This window comes from Cicer arietinum, chromosome 1, assembly GCF_000331145.2.
Source record: "Cicer arietinum cultivar CDC Frontier isolate Library 1 chromosome 1, Cicar.CDCFrontier_v2.0, whole genome shotgun sequence".
Lineage (NCBI taxonomy): Eukaryota > Viridiplantae > Streptophyta > Magnoliopsida > Fabales > Fabaceae > Cicer > Cicer arietinum.
The window spans coordinates 11620675-11638969 of NC_021160.2; the positions used below are offsets into that span (position 1 = coordinate 11620675).

General features: G+C 31.4%; 1 protein-coding gene across 1 annotated transcript; it reads right to left on the reverse strand.

The window, feature by feature from the left end:
• Positions 1-9704: 9704 nt before the first annotated feature.
• Positions 9705-16206, reverse strand: LOC101503889 (glycosyltransferase BC10-like). Its single transcript, XM_004487911.3, has 11 exons — positions 16065-16206; positions 14694-15177; positions 13465-13563; positions 12300-12400; positions 12144-12215; positions 11964-12054; positions 11663-11743; positions 10528-10587; positions 10321-10443; positions 10092-10130; positions 9705-9999 (listed from the first exon to the last, which is right to left on the reverse strand). Exons 2-11 carry the CDS (start codon positions 15075-15077, stop codon positions 9871-9873), a joined length of 1179 nt encoding a protein of 392 aa, XP_004487968.1. The 5' UTR covers positions 15078-15177; positions 16065-16206; the 3' UTR covers positions 9705-9870.
• Positions 16207-18295: the final 2089 nt, after the last annotated feature.

The window sequence follows — 18295 nt, forward strand, 5'->3', positions numbered from 1 at the left end:
ATCTCCATCGTTGTCCGGTATGGGCAACGGTGCAGTTGGTTCGAAAGCAACCGTAGGCGATACTTTGACATGGCCCGCGGGGATCGGAATATTGTGCAATACTTCTCCCGAAGTATTGTGCAATATTCCTTTTCCCACCTTCCGTTGAGTCGGCGAGGACAAGTATAGGACACATGTAGTGACACCCTACATCAATAGTTAAAACATAAGTACAGTTAATATATAAGTTTGTTTAATACATAAGTAATTACATAAGCAAGTAAGTAGTAAGTAATTAATTACCTCGGGAATACTCTTCAAACCGACGTTGCAACTCCCGGTTTCACTCTCCATTTGTATTTCAGGTTGGAGCTGAACCGGAAGTTGCTTGTCTTTATTCGTATTCACCAAGAGTGCCACTTGCTCCGATAAGATTCTGAGCTTCTCTAATACTTCCTCGTTGGAAGGTTTTTGGCGCTTCTCTTGAGGAAAAAAGCTTTTGGGAGTTACGCCAAATCCTTTCCCCCTCACTCGACCGGAATACTCAGGGACATTAAACACTTTCCCAAGAATGTCCCTGCACGTATCCTTGTTGCCCTCTTGAGTTTCAGAACTTTGTTCAATAGTTTCCTAAAATACATGTAACATTAAAAAGATAAGTTCAATAGCATTTTTAAAATACAATATTAAAAAATATTAAAGTGATAATATACTTACACAAAGTTCTACAACTTTCTTGACATTTTCATTATCAACCACTCCTTCTTTGTTAACACGCGCTTCCTTCCATAAGATATGACGACCCAAGGGTTGATCGGCTTGGGTGTCTTTTCTCTATTCGTTAAAATCATAAACAAAATAATACAAATTAGTTACACACTATAGTTTATAATACAAATTACAAGTGATGTTTAATTACTTACAATTTTTTGTTCAAGGCGTGCATATCCCATACGTGATTTCTTGTATGGGTGTTTTGGGTTGCTTGCCCGTTCGCGATTTGCCTTACTAATATTCTATATAAAAAAAAAATAGCAATTGTGTAAAAATTTAAAATACGCTACGAATATGAATAATAAAACACAAATGCTAATAAATTAATCACTTACGACAAACGCCGGGTCAGAACGTTTGGAAACAAATGCACTCCATTCATCCTTTGATATATAATGTTGATATATCTTTGGAGGTTCAGCATTTGTGTTTCCTTCTCTATCTTTTAGATAGAAATTTGAGAGATGGGATCTAAATCCACGATGGATTTTCCCAGCAACTCTCAAAACATATGACTTTCGTTCCTCATCAAGAACAAAAGTGGTCTGCAATGAAAACAATTATAAGTAATGTATTTTACAGAAAAAAAATTATAAATGACAAAAGAGTAGATCAAAATATTTACTTGAATGTCATTCCAGATGATATCTTTGGCATCCTTCAACGCCTTATCTCTCCAGTTGTCTATTGTTATTGGGACATTTTGACGAACAACAGCCCCAATGTAGCTTACAAACATGGAGCTGTTGGGGTCAACTGGCTGACCACTCTCGTTCCAGCCAACCTAATAAACTCATATAGTAAGTACATGCCCTAAACCCTAAAAAAAGATAAAAAAACACACAGCAAACAGAGTATATATAGTATACCTCAAATTTAATGCCACTGCTCCGTGCTTTAATCACCCTTTGCATGATAGTTGCACCACGTTTGACTTCTTTTTCGTAAGTCTTAGAGGTGCCAACTTCTTCATTTTGAACTTCTAAATCTTTGTTTGTATCCATTTAACTACAACAAGTTCAACATGCACTTTAGTATAACATCAACAAGCTCAACATGGATCATGCATTATTATAAACAAACTCAACATGTATCAGTATATCTTAAAAAAGCTCAACATGCATTCTAATGATTACAAAAATTTAATAACATCAATACCTGAATAATGATGGTTCGAAGAAAGACGAAATGCAAAGAAAAGAGGGTTTGCAGAAAGTTCACAGAAATATGGTTCACAGAAATACGGTTTGAAGAAATACGTAATGAGGGTTACGTATTTCAATGAAAATATATTGTGTGAAATGGGAGAGATGATCTTGGATGGAAATAAGGTTCGAAATGAAGGAGATGATCGTGGAAATAAGGTTCGTAAAGGACGGGATGATAGGGTTTGCAAAAGAAGAGAAGAAATGAAGGTTGAGATGAAGGTTACGTAATGAAGAGGAAACTGAAGAGGTAACTGTTATATATACGTAACACTTTTACAGCGCTTTTTATAAGCCTTTTACAGCGCTTATTTTGTAAAGCGCTCTAAAAGGCTTCTTTAGTTAAATTTTTAAAAGGCTCTTTTACAGCGCTTTTTTCAAATAAGCGCTGTAAAAGACCTCCGTGTGTTATTATGTTATTTGAATGCCTTTTACAGCGCTTTTTTCAAATAAGCGCTGTAAAAGACCTCCGTGTGTTATTATGTTATTTGAATGCCTTTTACAGCGCTTTTTTCAAATAAGCGCTGTAAAAGACCTCCGTGTGTTATTATGTTATATGAATGCCTTTTACAGCGCTTTCACACATAAGCGCTCTAAAAGGCTTCTTTAGTTAAATTTTTAAAAGGCTCTTTTACAGCGCTTTTTTCAAATAAGCGCTGTAAAAGACCTCCGTGTGTTATTATGTTATATGAATGCCTTTTACAGCGCTTTCACACATAAGCGCTCTAAAAGGCTTCTTTAGTTAAATTTTTAAAAGGCTCTTTTACAGCGCTTTTTTCAAATAAGCGCTGTAAAAGACCTCCGTGTGTTATTATGTTATTTGAATGCCTTTTACAGCGCTTTTACACATAAGCGCTCTAAAATGTCTCTTTATGTTAATTTTAAGAGGCTCTTTTACAGCGCTTTTCCCAAATAAGCGCTGTAAAAGACCTCCGTGTGTTATTATGTTATATGAATGTTTTTTAAAGCCTTTTACAGCGCTTTTCCACATAAGCGCTCTAAAATGTCTCTTTATGTTAATTTTAAAAGGCTCTTTTACAGCGCTTTTTCCAAATAAGCGCTGTAAAAGGCCTTATTGTTTTTGTGTTTTGTTATGTTATGTTATTTTTTAAACAAGCTCAACATGCATGCAAAACCCACATAGTAGTAACTGGTCACCACAAAAATCCCTTCCTCTTCACCAAACTCTTCTCCTTTTATGCATCTTCTTCACAAACATCAAAGCTTACTCTTTCACAATTCAATCTCCACCTCAACACCCTTTTTATCTCTTTACATTCTCTTTCCTTCTTAAATCGAAACTTAATTGGTATTCAGGATCATTGCCATGTTGCGAAAAATGGGTTTGTGTCTGGTGTTTTTGGGGATTCCCATGATGCGTACAAGGTGTTTGAAGAAATGGGTTTGTGTCTGATGTTTTTTGGATTCCCATGATGCGTACAAGGTGTTTGAAGAAATGGGTTTGTGTCTGATGTTTTTTGGATTCCCATGATGCGTACAAGGTGTTTGAAGAAATTAGGTGTCTGATGAATATTATTTTTAAAGCTTTTTTACAGCGCTTTGTCAAATAAGCGCTGTAAAATGTCTTTTTTACTCACTTTCAAAAGAGTCGTTTACAGCGCTTTGTGTGAAAAGCGCTGTAAAAGGTATAAAACACTCATTATTTTATTTTTAAAAGGATCTTTTACAGCGCTTTTTAAGATAAGCGCTGTAAAATGTCTCTTTATTTTATTTTTGTGTTTGGTTTATTTGGGTTGGGATGACATTAAAAACATTTTTATCATTGTTTATTGGATTAAAAATATTGTTATCATTGTCTTTATCACAATACTTTAGGAGATGATGAATTATTAGAAATGAGTATTCTGAAGAATCTATATATATATATGCACTGAGCAAAAGAGAATCTCTCTATTCAGTTCAGTTCAGTTCATGTAAATTACTAATTTATATTCAGTTCAGTTCATGTAAATCAAGCTAAATATAAAACACTCATTGTTACATGAACTTGGTATAAAACACTCAAATCAAGCTAAATATAAGCAGAAAATAAATTAATCAGAAAATAAATTAATCAGAACTTAGTATAAAACACTCAATTCAGATTACATGCATATTTACAATAACACAGTTCAGATTACATGCATAGCTTATATAAAACAATTAAACATATATATACATTAAGATGCCCTTCTTCTTTTCCTGGTGACATTCACATTTGTTTGTCCATTTACAATACGAAACGATGGATTAATCCAAATTCCCTCATCATGATCATCTCTAAGATATAAACCATCATCAGTTGAATCAATTTCATGTGGTTGTTGTGATGTTGCAAATAAAAGATCATTACCAACATCTTCATCATTATTGTTATCATCACTTATTTTATTGGTCGATAGGACAACAGACCATTTATCATTAGAAGGATCAGTGACATAAAACACTTGTTGAGCTTGCGACGCTAAAATAAAAGGCTCGTCTTTGTATCCCACCCTATTAAAATCGACAAGCAAGAATCCTGACTCATCAATCCGAACGCCATTATTATTATCGACCCACTTGCAACCAAATATGGGAACACGAAACATTGTGTAGTCTAACTCCCATATGCGCTCGATAACCCCAAAATATGATAGATTTGCATATATTGGGTTTTTGTCTTTTGCACTTGAGACATGCATCGCTTCAGCTACGAGAGTGACTCCACTATTTTGCATAGTGGTCTGATCATCTTGTTCTTTGGTATAAAATGTGTAGCCGTTAATAACATAACCAGTGTAAGAAAAGACATGTAAGCTCGGACCATTTGCTAGCCACCTCAATCTATTTGAAATTGATCCGGGGTCTATATCAAATTTTGACATTATGTGATTTTTTAACCATGTTACAAAACTTCGATTGTGCTCTCGAGTTATCCAATTTTGATTCCTATTCATGTTCAAACGAGATAACTGATCAATGTGTATTGTAACATACGGTTGAACCTCATCATCATTGTGCAGAACATACAATTGTGCCTGCTCCCATTCTGTCCTTGATATAGTCAGTAGTCTCCTTCCAGTTATCCCTTCTCCTGATAGTCTTCCCGAATGACGAGACATGGGAAGCCCTATGGATTCAACATTGGACAGATATTCAGTACAAAATTCAGCAGCCTCTTCAACAATGTATCGTTCAGCAATACAACCTTCTGGTCGACTTCTACTTTTTACGTACCCTTTTAATATTTTCATATATCGTTCTATCGGATACATCCATCTCATATAAGCTGGCCCACAAAGTTGTGTCTCCTTAACCAGATGAACAGTAAGGTGAACCATTATATCAAAAAACGATGGTGGGAAATACATTTCAAGCTCACACAAAGTAACAACAATTTCCCTCTGCAATGTCGGTAATTTCTGAGGGTCGATCACTTTACTACAAATTTCCCTGAAGAAGAAACATAATCTAGTTAAGGCTAGTCGAACTTTTTCAGGTAAAATGGAACGTATACCTATTGGTAGCAAATGCTCCATTATAATATGACAATCATGGGTCTTCAAACCTTTTAACTTGAGGTCTTTCATACAAACCAAATTTTTAATGTTCGAAGAGTATCCTTCTGGAACTTTAACTTCGTGTAGAAATTTACATAAAACAATTTTTTCCTTTCTAGATAGAGTATGAGCGGCTGGAGGTAGATATGTGCGATTTCCTTTCTTTACTGGAGCCAGTTCATTTCTTATTCCCATATCGACCAAGTCCAATCTTGCATTGACGCCATCTTTAGACTTTCCTGGAACATTGAGTAACGTACCAATAACACTTTCAAATACATTTTTTTCAATATGCATCACATCGAGGAAATGTCTTACATACAATGACTTCCAATATGGCAATTCAAAGAAAATTGACTTTTTCTTCCACCCAGTTTTCACCAGCTCTCCCGCAAAAGGTTTGCCAAATTTATTGGTCAAACCTTGTACTTTTTCAAGTATTTGATATCCAGTCGGTGCTAAAGGAGCTTTACCTTCCTCTGATTTTCCATTGAATGCATTTCTCCACCCACGATACTGATGACTATAAGGTAAAAATCTACGATGTCCAAGAAACACATTCTTCTTACAATGTTTCAACCGCATCCAATTTGTACTCTCTTCACATATAGGACATGCACACTGACCTTTAATGCTATATCCTGATAAATTACCATATGCTGGAAAATCATTAATTATGCCGAACAACATAACCCTTAAATTGAAACATTCTTTCTTATACCCATCATAAACTTCCACACCTGTCTCCCACATACTTTTTAAATTTTCGATTAGAGGAGTCAAGTATACGTCGATATCATTCCCCGGTTGTTTGGGTCCAGAAATTAACAGAGACAACATCATAAACTTACGCTTCATACATAACCATGGAGGTAGGTTATATATTACCAAAATCACAGGCCACGTGCTATGTGAGATGCTTTGAAGACCATGTGGATTCATTCCATCAGTAGAAAGTGCAAGTCTTAGATTTCTTGACTCTATCCCGAATTCAGGATACTCGTGATCAATTTTTGCCCATTGTGGGGAATCTGCAGGGTGTCGAAACATTCCATCTCTAATTCTTTCATCTGCATGCCATGTCAAGTGTTTTGAATCTTCTTCACTGCGATACATGCGCCTAAATCTTGGTATTATAGGAAAATACCACACGACTTTTGCTGGAGTAGATTCTTTCTTCTTATATCGAGAGACATTGCATTTCGGACACGCCTTAAGTAGTTCATATTCGTTTCGAAATAAAATGCAATCGTTAGGACACGCATGAATCCTTTCGTAACTCATTCCAATAGAACACAAAATCCGTTTAGCCTCGTAGGTCCGACTGGGAAGTTCATTATCATCTGGCAACATATCTTTTATGAGTGTTAATAATTCCGTAAAGCTTTTATCAGACCATCCATTACTCGCTTTTAAGTTGTACAACTTTAATATCGCTGACAGTCTTGTGAATTTAGTACAACCATTATATAATTCTTTCTCTGCATCACTCAACAAACTTTCAAACATTTTAGGACAATCTCGAAGATCTTCTTCAACTGCTTTTGCAATCTCATCAACTCGGTCCGGCTCATATGTATCTGTATCGAAATCAGTTGAAGCATATGTAGAACTATTCTCAAAATTAATGTTTCCTTTTTTTTTCTCACCATGTCTTATCCAACATGTGTAGCTTTGATCAATTCCATTACATACTAGATGTCCTTCTAATTCATCTTCTCTAACACGTTTTCCAAAACAACATTTTAAACAAGGACAAACTACTCTATTTGGATCTTTTGCATTCTTCACTGCAAACTCAACAAACTCCTTCACTCCAATTTCATACTCTTTTGACAATCGATTGGCTGAAATCCATTTCCTATCCATATTATACCACCTATATAAATGCAGTAACAAAAATAATAAGCTTTCAAAACATATCAACAAGTTTCAAAAAGAAACCAATATCAACTAACAATTTCAAAACAGAACAGATCATGTGGTATGAGTTTTTGACAATTTTTGACAATTTCAAAACATAACAGATCATGTGTAAAAAATACCTTAGACAACGTAGATGGCCGCACAGTACGTAGAGGATATTAGGGTTCGCAACGTATATAATTATTTGAAAGATGTAGAGGATATGAGGGTTTCCAACGTATATAATTATTTGAAAGATGTAGAGGATATGAGGGTTTCCAACGTATATAATTATTTGAAAGATGTATTTTACAGCGCTTGTGAAAAAAGCGCTGTAATAGGTAGTTAAATTCAATGAAAGCGCATGTGTTTTACAGCGCTTGTGAAAAAAGCGCTGTAATAGGTAGTTAAATTCAATGAAAGCGCATGTGTTTTACAGCGCTTGTGAAAAAAGCGCTATAATAGGTAGTTAAATTCAATGAAAGCGCATGTGTTTTACAACGCTTGTGAAAAAAGCGCTGTAATAAGTAGTTAAATTCAATGAAAGTGCATGTGTTTTACAGCGCTTGTGAAAAAAGCGCTGTAATAGGTAGTTAAACTCAATGAAAGCGCATGTGTGTTTACAGCGCTTGTGAAAAAAGCGATGTAACTGATTCGCGAAAGCGCTTCCGTTTACAGCGCTTTTTTGACAAGCGCTGTAAAATCCTTATAACGTGATGCGCAAACGTTATATGACCTACTACAGCGCTTGTTTTACAGCGCTTTACATAAAAAGCGCTGTAATAGGTTCCGTTATTTTTAAAATATAATTACAACAGCGCTTGTGTTTAGAAAGCGCTGTAAAATGGGCGCTGTTAAATGTCATTTCTGGCGTAGTGAAATGATTAATGGTGCAAACAAAATGTAAAATAAAAGACTAAATTAGGAAGAAAAAAAGTTAAAAGACATACGCGAAAATTAGATTAAATTTAAAGAATCACATGTATATTTTTGTTTATTTTTTATACATTTTAAAAACATTTTAAAGCTATAGTAATAATGAGAAGATATAGAGAGTGAAAATTGAGTGATCCTAACTTGAAGGGAGGTGGGGTCAGTGGCTACAATAGTGGTCAAATCGAAAGAAAAGGGGTTGGGAATAGTTGAAGGATAAATAATTTACTGTGAAAGGTGTAGAGTATGACTCTGTAGATTAGATGACTCAAAAAAGTAAGGTGCAGATAATCTGCAATAACCTTAGCCATATTTCAAATCCCTAATAAGTCACTAATGGAGGGGAAATTTGTTTTAGATTTTTTAAAAGTGATTTTTAATCTTATATTTCTAAAAATGATATTTATAAAAATTTACTTATAAATAATAGAAGTTATTTCGGATTTATTTATTAACGATTAAAAAAAATTTAACATTCAATAATTTATATATTTATTATAGAGATTCTTACATGATATAAATCATTTTTTTTTTTTAAAGTATCTCTCAAAAATCATTTTTATGAAGACTTTCACAACATAGTTTTTCATTTTAATTATTTTTGAAAATTTTACTCTAAAATATAAAAGTTGCAACATATTGATGAAATATTTAAAATGATATTTTAAAATAATTTATTTAAAGCAATTTTTAATTTGAAATTTTACTTTTTAAAAAAGTTGTAAGAAATATTACTATAAAAATCATTTTTTAAAAAGAATACATCGATGAGTGTTTTTGTTTAAGATTATTAAAAGAGAAAATTACTTTTTAAAAATAAAAAAAAAATTATTTTTAATGTTTGAGTTTCATTTTCATGCACCATTTGTGTAAAAAAAAATAAATTACCAACACATTACAACTAATCATGTGAGTGGCTTTTTAATTTATAAGTAATAAAGATAAAAGTTAAACTTTTCTAATAATCTGACAATTGTTACCTGCTCACAATGTAAAAAAAAATTACACTTGCAGTATGTTTGTGTAAGTTTTTTTAAAAAAAATTATTTTTATGTTCAAAATGAAAAGCTAGTTTGATTTAGCTTTTGAGCAAAATCATTTTTAATTGAGAAGAGAGAATTACAAAATCATTTACATAAAATAACTTCTACTTTTTAAAAAATAATTACTAAATTAGTTATGTAAAAAACACTTTTATTTTTATCTATGACAACTGGACCCAACATTTGTATTTTTCAACTAATCACTTTGCAAGTTTTACAAAAAGACCAAACAGAAAATGAGTACCATTCCCTCCTTCCCCTTCAAAACTATATGCTATGCAATTGAAAAACTTTAATAGACCAAAATTGGAAGGAGGGAAAAATAATCCAAACTATGAATCAGCAAAACCTTTCTATAGACCACCCTATAACTGCATTGCCAGTACATACTGCTACAATTTACAACTCTTGTGCCATATGAAGAAACCAAGACGACGGCCGAAATCAACATCTGATCCGACCAAAGAATCGATAGAAAAGTTTCCCGGCTCAAGGGGATGAATAGTTGGAAAAAAGCTGCAACAAATTGTCCAGTGTTTCCGGACTGAATTTCCTCGCAAAAAGGTAGCATGGCTTCTGAATTCCATTCCATAAGCAAGGCCATCTTTGTACTTCTTTCTGCATCAACAAATGATGAAAATCGTTAAGTCGCTTAATGTATTTTCGAATATAAATCAGTATCAAGAGAGAGCTCATAGAAATCAGCATACCTCCTCGTCACTGGTGACGTGCACGCTTACATCAATCGACTGCAAATATAACAAAGTTAACATGAATATTGATGAGGCTAATTAAAAAATAATATGAAAAAGGTATTCAACTAGTAAAGAATCTAATCATCATTTTTTTTCAATAATGCAGAAATGAAAGAACTACAAAAGAATCTGAGATTAAATACAAAGAATCGAAATATGTTATAGTTACAGTAATAGCACTAACCGTAATATTCTTCAAAAGCTCATAAGTAATATCTTGAGTCTTGTATGATTTTGGATGCCATTTTCTCTCAGACCAGTCAACATGAGTTACTGACCAGTTTGCAATTCCACCCGGATCGACAATCTATAACATATACATTAGTCAATTACCCGACAGTTTAAAATTGTTTATAGACAAAAACTTTTGTTACGAACGAGAAGTACTCACCGTGAAGAAGGTCGGTAAGTAATGCTCATCTGGAATGCAATTCTTCCCATCCACGCCGGGCTGCAATATTAAGAATTTTCATATATTAATAAATGAACAAGTTATCCATGTTTGCATATTATAAATTACACTCTTCCAAAGAAATTTGACTCTTTAGCTTGAATCGCACATATCAGGGATTGAATTTAACAATCTGAATATCAGTAGAAGTACATGTGATGCAAGTTATGAGGTGAGGGAATACAATTTTAGCGATGAGACACAATATAAGGATTTTGAAAACACTTCAATACTACATTTAAACCATAATATATTAAGGGGGCATTGGAATAAGTTATTTGGGTTTATTTTATGATATAAGCACTTGTTACATTTTGGATACACTTCTAAAAAGAACTTATTATGACAGTTCATAATCTGTTTTCAGCTTTCTTCAATAAAGACTTTAGAATAGATTATGAATAAGCACTTAATTAAGCTTTTTATCAGAACAATTCCTAAAAATGGATTTTCTTAAAGCACAAAAGTTCAGCAGCATTCATGGCTTTCAAATAGAATGAAGTTTACAACTAATTTTAATTACAATAAAAAAAAATTATAGTTTATCAGACGAATCCAATTCTTTATATTCAAAGAGAAAGAATAAATAAACACTTTTTTGAAGTGAAGAAATCCTACAATAGGTCCAAAGTTTAATTTTATGGTATATGTATTTGATGATACAAGAATTTAGCTAAAACAAAGAATGCAAAATCAAAACAACATTCATTTGCTGATTCCATGTAGACATTTTCAAATGGAATATATGAGAAAGCTAACATTTTGAATTTTCAAATTACACTTTGTATCAAGCACTCTCTACATATTATGTTGGAGTAATAAAAAATGAAGAAATACACCAACATTAAGAGAAGGAAAAACTTCATACAGAATACATATATTGCATAAAAATTTATTTAGTAACCATATGGAAAAGGCTCAAAGTCAATCTAAAATTAGAATACATATGCTAGGTTTGATAACCATCGGTTAACAGCAAATTTAATATGTTTAAATCCAAACACTTGAAAAATACTAAAATATAAAAAAAAAAATTGCTATAGATTTTGATGGCAACAATATATAAAAACTGCACCTCACAGTGAGCATGAAATTTTGAGTAATATAGGTGGTCAGCCATAACAATAAGAGCATGCTTCCGCTTCATGGAGAACCACTGCATAAAATAAAATATTTAACAATGTGATTACGTTTAATTGAGCAATACATATAAAAGTAAAAACTTAAATACTATTCTGATTCCCCTACTTTTTCAAATTCACGAATTTAGTCCCCTTATTTTATTTTCATGAAATTAGTCCTCATATAATAAAACATTCCTTGTATAGTAAATACAGGAAAATCTTAAAAACAAGAAGATTTAAACAAAAATGTACCTGAGCACCCTTTCTAAAGTCCTTAATCTCAACTTCAGGTAACATGTGTTCTGAGTATCTGCCATTGCCAACAGGACCAGGATCCCTAAAACTAAAATGGAAAAGTAAAGGGTGCATTAATCAATGACACCATGAAAGAAAATATCAACCAACTCTATTGGGAGAGAGAGCATGGCATACCAGTCCACAAAGCTGATATTTGTATACATCAGATAATCAAAAATATAGTCAAAATTATACAGTGGCACACAGCTGCAAATCAAATGAGAAAAAGATCAGAAACTAAAATAAATTAATAAATAATGCAAAAAAATAAATAAATACTAAGCAACTTACCTATCAGAAAGTAAAATGAAGTGCTGGTTATTAGGATCTTGTAGGGCATTTGACAGAAGTCGTCTCTCTGCATCAACCATGGACATTTTACCCCATACCACCTGCAAAAGACAACTAATTAGGCTCTGTTTAGTCAAAAATAACAGATGGCGAATAAACTAGCTGATAGCAGATGAGTTTATAGCAGATAAGCTAACAGATTGAATTTGAAGTGTTTGGTGAAATTAGCAGTTGAACTAACTGATAAATATAAAAAGATATTTTTAATTAATATTTAAGTTTTTTCAATTAAGATAATAAGTGTAAAAAAGAGAGAAAATATTATACGCAATAAGCTTGTGAGAGAAGACTGTTCCCAAACTACTCTATTTTGATCATGCAAGCTTATAAACAATAAGCTATAAGCTATTCGCGATAAGCTAGCAATTAGACCTTGCAAAACAGAGCCTTAGTCTCGCTCTCAGAGGTGTTACTTAGAAAACAACCAATAATTTACACTTGCTACCACCATTGCTACTTTCAGAGGAAATAGCTGAACTCAAAAACATTCAAAAGCTAACTAAAACAAGATATGTTTATGAAGCATTCTTGAAACAACTAAGCTGGCAAAGGTCAGACTAGACTAAATTTGCTGACTACTAGAGTTGTGTTAAACTTCTAAGGTTATGAAAATAGGCAAATAAGTTTGAAACAAAAAAGATGAATAAAGAATCTCTTTTCCAGTTTACAATAAGTAAAGTGTGAAATTGAGGCTTCAAGTTTCCAACACAAAAATTGGCAACACAAATGGCCAGTCTTTTTTTTTCTTCATGAGTAGGAATCGAACTCAGTAACCTAAGGTTTACGCAAATGGTCGTGTAGTAATTATTACACCATCAGGTTATCCCTATGTCAATAAATCATAAGGAGGTTTTAGTTTCCTATATATTTGTTTCCTCTTAGGTACTAAGGTAGGAGCTTGATTTTGATCATAAGTTCAAAACTTTAGCCAAAGGTAATAAGATGCCACATACATTTAAAGGTGTGGAAATAAAAGGTGATTAAAGAGGAATAGAATGATGTTGTACATATTTAAATAACATTTTTCTAAAAGAATATAAACAGAAGAGATGATTCATTTCACTGATGATTAGTAAACCAAGCAATTAGAAGACAGGTTGTGCACCTGGTCACTGCGTATATCTCGTTTAACAAAATAATGGCTCTGGTGAACTGGTTTAGTCTTAGATGCATGCACATAAACAGAGAACTTCCCTTCATGACCCTGCGAGAAAAGAGAGAAACATTAATAAAATGAAATCACATTTAATTAATCTGTTCTACATTTATCATGAATTTACAAGTAAAACATGTCGTCTCTTCATGCAAATTAACAAACTAGTGTTGACAATAGTAGCTTGCAAGAAATAGTGGTTTGTCCAAATTTTACTACACTACAGTGCTATAAAGCTGCTATAGTACTGTAGTTTACAACACTATACTAAATAGTGTATCTCGAAACAAACAATAGAAATATGATCAAAATCCGTTACGCTACAGCAACTATTTGACAGCATTGTTTTCAACTAAGCACCCAAGGCTCCCACATCTTTGTCACAACAATTTCGAAGAAGACCTCTCATTCAACAATGGGGAGGATTGTGAGTTATTTTGCAATATCTACCACATTCTGTATTTCTTTGAAATGCAATGTTATAGACTAATAAATTTGAAAATGGACTTCTGATCAAAGTTCAGTCATACAATTGATTACATTTTTTACAATTCCCTAGGGGGAGAAAGAGTGAAAGATCACTAACAAAACTCATTACTAAGCTAAAGGGGCAAGAAACCACTACACTTGTTTTCATTCCCTATCTCTCAAACTGACCAAAGTAAAAAAATAAAAATAAAAATACAAGATACCAACAAGTTTTAGATGTATCAATTATCACACACAAATAGACATTATCCCTTGAAGGACAAAAAGTAGTTGAGTGCTAAGTGCAACACTAGATATTGCACATCCTAAGCCATGTATAAGTAAGCCATCAATCCTTGTTCAAACTCAGAATTTTCATGCTCAAATGTTTGTTTGTATAAGAGATTATTGACAAAAATCGGTGTCGACAAATAGCAACTATAGCACTAGCATAATGGAATTTACAAAAATTACTATTTTTCCACGATATGCTATTTAGTACAAAGAGCTATCAAATAGAGGCTATAGTGGCGCATTATAGCACCGTAGCATAGCGGAATTTGAACAAACAACTATTATCTGAGATCCACAATTGACAACACTGGCAAAAATAAGATAAGAGACCGCAAACTAATACAAATGCATCTAATGATTAAATAATAAATAAATAAATAAATAAACAAATACCAAATTGATAGGTGAGAAATCCTTACTTGGAAAAAGTTATCCCACAATTTTTCAAATGGTAGAGAACCAGGAGTCAAAAACATGAAGGCAATTTTCGGATTTTTCGGAACAACAACTGGGGAGTTCAAAATATCCCTAAAAACAACATGTGAAGCAATCTCATCATCTGTGTATTCCCTTGCAGAAACAGGAGGAAGCCAATTAGCCATAGGTTTACACCGTCTATAAGAGAAGACATTACAAGCTGTACTGTTTTTTGACCGGTAGATATAAGCACATGTTATGAACATGATTACAAATGAAGCCAAGAGAATAATCCACATTGGCTTCATCATGGTAGGACGGTTGCGAGATCCAGGCAAGATCTGCATATCGCCCATGTTTAGACGCCAAAATTTCGCTGTCTTCATCTATGTAAATGAATCACAGCTTTCACCTCCAAAAAATATTCTTTTCATGCATATTCAGTACCTCACAAGAAATCTTGAATATATTCAAAAGCCGAAAATTCTGAAATAAAAACACTAAAGGTCAATACATTGGAAAACAACCATAGAAATCCACTCAGTTTTGTACACTAACAATAATTTCAAATGCTATCAGAAACACTTCTATAAATTCAACAACAACAAAACCTTATAATCGCACTAGATAGAGTTCACTACACCAATCTATAAAACACCGGCACAGACATGACATTGACACTGACTCGATGACACCGTAATAATTTAAGAAAATGAAAGTAATTGAATGTGACCATAAAGTGTTAGACACGAGACACGTCTTCCATTTGAGGTGAACATGCAAATATTTTCTACCATAAACCAAATTTCACACAAGACATTGACACTGACATGATAAAAGGTTATAATTGAAGAAAATGAAAGTAATTGAATGTAACCACACATATTGGACACACATCTTCAATGTGAAGTGAACATGCATAGAGACATAAATTGAAAGTCGCCATAATTTTCTATCATAAACCAAATTTCTAACCAAACCATTGATACATTAAACCAAACATAATTTCCAGTAAAAAAGATAAAAAATAAAAATCAGGTTGTGAATTCCAAACATCACTGATAGATGAAGAAATCGAACTATCCAATTATTATCCATTAAATTAAATAATCTTGCTGAAAAAGCATGAAGGAGTGAAGGGGTAGTAATAAGTAAGGTTTAATATTATCGACAAAGAGATACTTGGATAACATTTAAACAATAATTAAGAATTGGTAAAATAAAAAGAATAACAATTCCATTGTTGAGAGAGATAAATCATCATAAATAAATGGATGCGATACAACAATAACATTGAGAAATCATAAATCAAAAACAAAAAACATGAAACATTTGTCGACATTATAAAATAAACAGAATTAAAATCAACGTACATTTGTTTATTTGCGAATAGTGCAGAGAGAGAGAGAGAAGAGTGTGTCTGTTTGTGTTGTGAAGTTTTCTGTATGGTGTTGGGGGAGAGAGTGTGGGTTTGGTTTGTGATTTGATGATTCCTTAAGAAAACGAAACGTTTTGTTTTGTTTTGTATTGTTTTTGAGGTGTTTGTTTTGCTGTGTTTTTTATTTTCAATCTTAACAAAAAAAAAACAAAAAAACAAAAAAAGCGAAAAAAGGAAGAAAGTCGAGTGGCAGTGGGCAGTGGCTAGTTGGCAGACCAAGACGAAGAAACAGTCGCTTTAAATTTTTTTACTTAAATTACATTTCTCATCCTTTAAATTATTTTTAGTTTTTATTTGATCTTTTAAATTTTATTCATTTAGCTTTAATCTTTTAAGCTATAAACTTCAATCACTTTAATTCCTAAAATTATTTTAGTTTTACTTTAGTCTTAACATTGTTACTTAAGCAATTAAATATTTATTTTTTGGAAATTAAAGATAAAAATATTTAAAACTTATAACTTAAGAGACTTATCTAAGGTTTATATAAAAATGAAATAATTAAAACTTAAGGGAACGAAATGAAATATAAAAATAATTTAGAGGATTAAAAAGTGTAATTTCATTTTTTTTAACACATATTTTCTATTTTAATCTATAATTAAATTTATAATGATACTATATCATAATATTAATTTTTTACTAGATACCATAATAATACTTCAAAATAGTTAATGTGAAACTTGATCATTTTTTACTGGCCAAAATGAAATCATACTTTTTTCTAAGGAAAAAAGTGATGACCATACCTTTTTGATGAGTAACACAATTTTTTTCAAATGTTAATTTAATTTAAATTGAATAATTTTAAAGATATATTATAATAAAAAAACCACAAAAGTAACTACCAATTTTTTTTATGCAAATTTCTATTTAATAATATAATTATTTTTAATCAATCAAAAAACATAATTATTTTTAACATTAAATTTAAAATATATAAAATTAAAGCTAAAACTAAAATAGTTCAGATATTATGAAACTGAAATAAGAAATAATTTAATTTATTAAATAGATTTTAGGTTTAATTGCAGTTTTGGTCCTTATTTTTATAAGTGAATGAAATTGGTTCATCTATTTTAAAATTCGGTATTTTTAGTCCTCCTTCTAATTTTTTAACTAAAATTTGATGGTTTGACATGATTTAAATCATGTGGCTTAAGAATAGATGATGTGGAATGAATAGTACCACAAATATTACAATAAAACTCTCTAAAAAAAGTCAATTTAAAATTATAGAATTATACATTTTTGTAATTTAATTAATAAGATATAAATAATTAATACATCTAGATGGATTTATATTATGAAATTGTATGATATGTCATTTTTATTAGGTCAGATCATCATTTTCTGGTTAAAAATTATGATAAAGGAACAAAAACTGTTAAATTTTAAAATAGATGGTATAATTTTATAAATTAGTAAAAATAGGGATCAAAATTCCAATTGAACTAAAATTCTAAAAGTATAAATGTTTTATTAAAAAGTTGAATCATTAACATGTGCTGTTGGAGGCACCCACATGTTAGCAGTTGTCTTAAATAAAATGTTACTTTGTACGAATGCTGCAATAGTATAGTAAAAAAATAAATAATTAAATATGTTTTTAGTTTTTATAAAATTTTAAGATTTTGTTTTTTAATTTTTATAAAATTTTAATATTTTGTTCTTTAGTTTTTATAAAATTTTAATATTTTATTTTCATTAAAAAAATTAAAAGGAAAATTTTAATATTTTATTTTCATTAAAAAAAATTAAAAGAAAACACAATAGGTTGTTTAAAACCAGGGACTAAAAATAAAAACAAAAATTTTATGCCACTAAAATTTGGCAACAAAATTTTATAAAGATTAAAAACAAAATAATAAAAATTTATAGGGACTAAACATTTACGGTGTAATAATCCATGTCATGCAGTGGGACAAATATTTTCTTTTGAAATTTTTAAATTCAATTAAAAAATTTAATATGTGGCTATGTCTTTGTAAAATAACTTTAAAATCATCGCTGTGTGTAATTATTATAATTTAAAATGAGATATAATTTCTTTTACAAATGCATGCAAATCTATAGAACTATCAAAATAAGTTAGCCCGAATAAGTCAGTCCGCTCAATCCGTTAAAATATAAAATTTAGATCTAATAATTTCAGTCCAAATTTTT